Raw genomic sequence first — 2319 nt, 5'->3', positions numbered from 1 at the left:
TTTTTAAACTTTTGCAACCAGAAGCTGCTCTTCATATTAGTGACAAACAATAACAGTAACAACATAAAGTTACATTAAAAATATTTAAAAATAAACTACAAAAATAATTTCATGAAGTGCAAATTAAAATATAGTTGTATCTGCAACTGTTTTTGACAATGTTTTGAACTTTTAAAATATTGCATGGTAGAACCAGAAGCTGCTCTTCATATTAGTGACAAACTGGCATTTTGTAATGGGTTACCTTTATTTTTGCTTCTACCTTTCATTTAAAGGGGACCTATTATGCAAAATTCACTTTTTAAAGTTTTTTTTTTACTCAACTTTGGGTATGTACTTCTTAAACAGTCCTAGGACCACAAAAATGCACCCAGGGGCATATTTACTGTAAATAAATGTATTTTTAATGTATATTAACGACAAGTTTTATACTTCCGTTATTTTGTGATGTCACAAGCTTTACGACAACCCACCAGAACCTGTGTTCAGCCCCTTACCTAGCAACCCCCAGGTGAAGCTCCACCTCCTCAGTATAAAAAGCYGTCACYGTGTTGTTGTGTAATGTGTAGCTCAGTTCACAACAAGCCTCCAATAGGGCAATGGGTAGAGTGTTGGACCAGAGAGCGGGAGACCAGGGTTTGAGACTAGCATGGACACAATTTAATTATTTATTTATTTTCGTTCGTTATGAACACATTTTCTCATGTACCTCTATTGTTTAGCTTATTAAAGCCTTGTTAAAGCCTATTTGTTTGAGTTTCTGAGGTATTTTGACCGCTGCTGCTCCCTGCTCTGGTAACAGCATGCAGAGTGAGCGCAGAGCAGAGGAGGTAGAGAAAAAAAAAGAAGCTGTGACCACAACTCTGCCTCTGGGTCTCATATGGTTGGACAACAGAGCTTCTGCTATTATTAGCCATGCTAATGTAAACGCTGGCTTTGGAGGGCGGAGTTAATRTCAACAGATTTTTGGAGGGCGTTACCAACAGAGCTCATTAACATAAACAGCTCTTCTGAACAGAAGTCAGAGCAGCAGAACTAGAAAATGGGAAATTTTATTATCTGAGAATTATTTTGTGCATTAAATTTAATGAACATGGTCTGGATAGCCCACAGACATACCATAAACATTTCTAGGACCCATAATTGGTCTCCTTTAAAATAGGTTTCTACTCTTGGCAGGTTTCTTTGGTTCTTCTTCTACGTATTAAAAAACGTTGTTAAACTTATGAGTGGCGCACGACCGCTACTAGTGTTGAGAAAGTGTATTACACCTTATTCAAAATCAGTAGGGTCCCGCTCCACGGCCCATGGGTTGAGAATCTCTGTACTAAAGTGTAGCAGAAACAATTTTTAGAAAAAGATCCAGAGCTTCACTAATAAAACCAAGAAATATTCACACAAATTATAAAAGATCCCTCAAATGTTTCTGTTGTTCTGTTCAGGTGGAGGACCCAGCTATGCGCTGGCAAATGGCTCTTTATAAGGAGATGTCAGGAAAGGCCGAAGATGCTGAAGACCCAGAGAAGGTGGTGAAAAGGGTCCAGGAAGTGTCGGCGGTTCTTTACCACATCGAGGTGGTGAGTGTTCAAACAGTCCGAGCAGCTCCTGCAGGTGCATGAGAGCTGAGCAAGAAGCTGAAATGTAAACATTCATGTTGTTTGTTTCAGACTGAGCATCCATTCAAATCAAAGAAAATGGTTTGGCACAAGCTGCTGTCCAAACAGCGCCGCCGGGCGGTGGTGGCCTGTTTCAGGATGACGCCGCTCTACAACATCCCAACGTAAAGATCTTCATCCCGAGACGGTCGGGCGTTGGACGAGGCGCTGAACGTTATTTATGTTTGTTTACAGGCACAGAGCCATCAACATGTTCCTGGACGCCTACAAGAGGAACTGGTTAGAAACTGAGGGCTACTCGTTTGAGGACAAGATGATTGACGACCTGTCAGTAAGTTACCTCTCACTGAAGGTAGAAGCAGGAAAATGTCTCATTTGACAAGTAAACAGATTTTATCTTATTTACAGTAATGTGGATGTGGTGTTCTGAGCAGAACTGAAGCTAATTAACAGTTGAAAATTAAAATAAGCTTATGAAGCCTTATGAAGCCGATGTAATCACTGTTATTTATTGAATTGGTTAGCAGATATTAGCTTCTGTAGCATATTGTTGTACAGAATGTAAGCTATGCTGCAATTTAACACAAATTATTAAATATTACAAGCTGGTTTTGCCTCTAATTTATGTAGAAAATTCACGGTTCGGTTCGGTTCGATACTTTTCGATACAAAAAAAGGAGAAATTTCCATGCCCTTATTATCT

General features: G+C 39.4%; 1 protein-coding gene across 1 annotated transcript in view; it reads left to right on the top strand.

The window, feature by feature from the left end:
• The window catches only part of ryr1b (ryanodine receptor 1b (skeletal)), a gene marked incomplete in the record, with an annotated part of 103334 nt that overhangs the window by 65652 nt on the left and 35363 nt on the right, over nt 1-2319 (top strand). The window contains 3 exon segments of the mRNA XM_014025145.1: nt 1443-1577; nt 1668-1780; nt 1851-1947. Of these exon segments, the coding sequence (XP_013880599.1) occupies nt 1443-1577; nt 1668-1780; nt 1851-1947 (345 nt within the window).

The sequence above is a fragment of the Austrofundulus limnaeus genome, unplaced genomic scaffold, assembly GCF_001266775.1.
Source record: "Austrofundulus limnaeus strain Quisiro unplaced genomic scaffold, Austrofundulus_limnaeus-1.0 Scaffold458, whole genome shotgun sequence".
Taxonomy (NCBI): domain Eukaryota; kingdom Metazoa; phylum Chordata; class Actinopteri; order Cyprinodontiformes; family Rivulidae; genus Austrofundulus; species Austrofundulus limnaeus.
The sequence above is the reverse complement of the archived record's forward strand: the minus strand, read 5'-3'. Positions and strand labels throughout refer to the sequence as shown.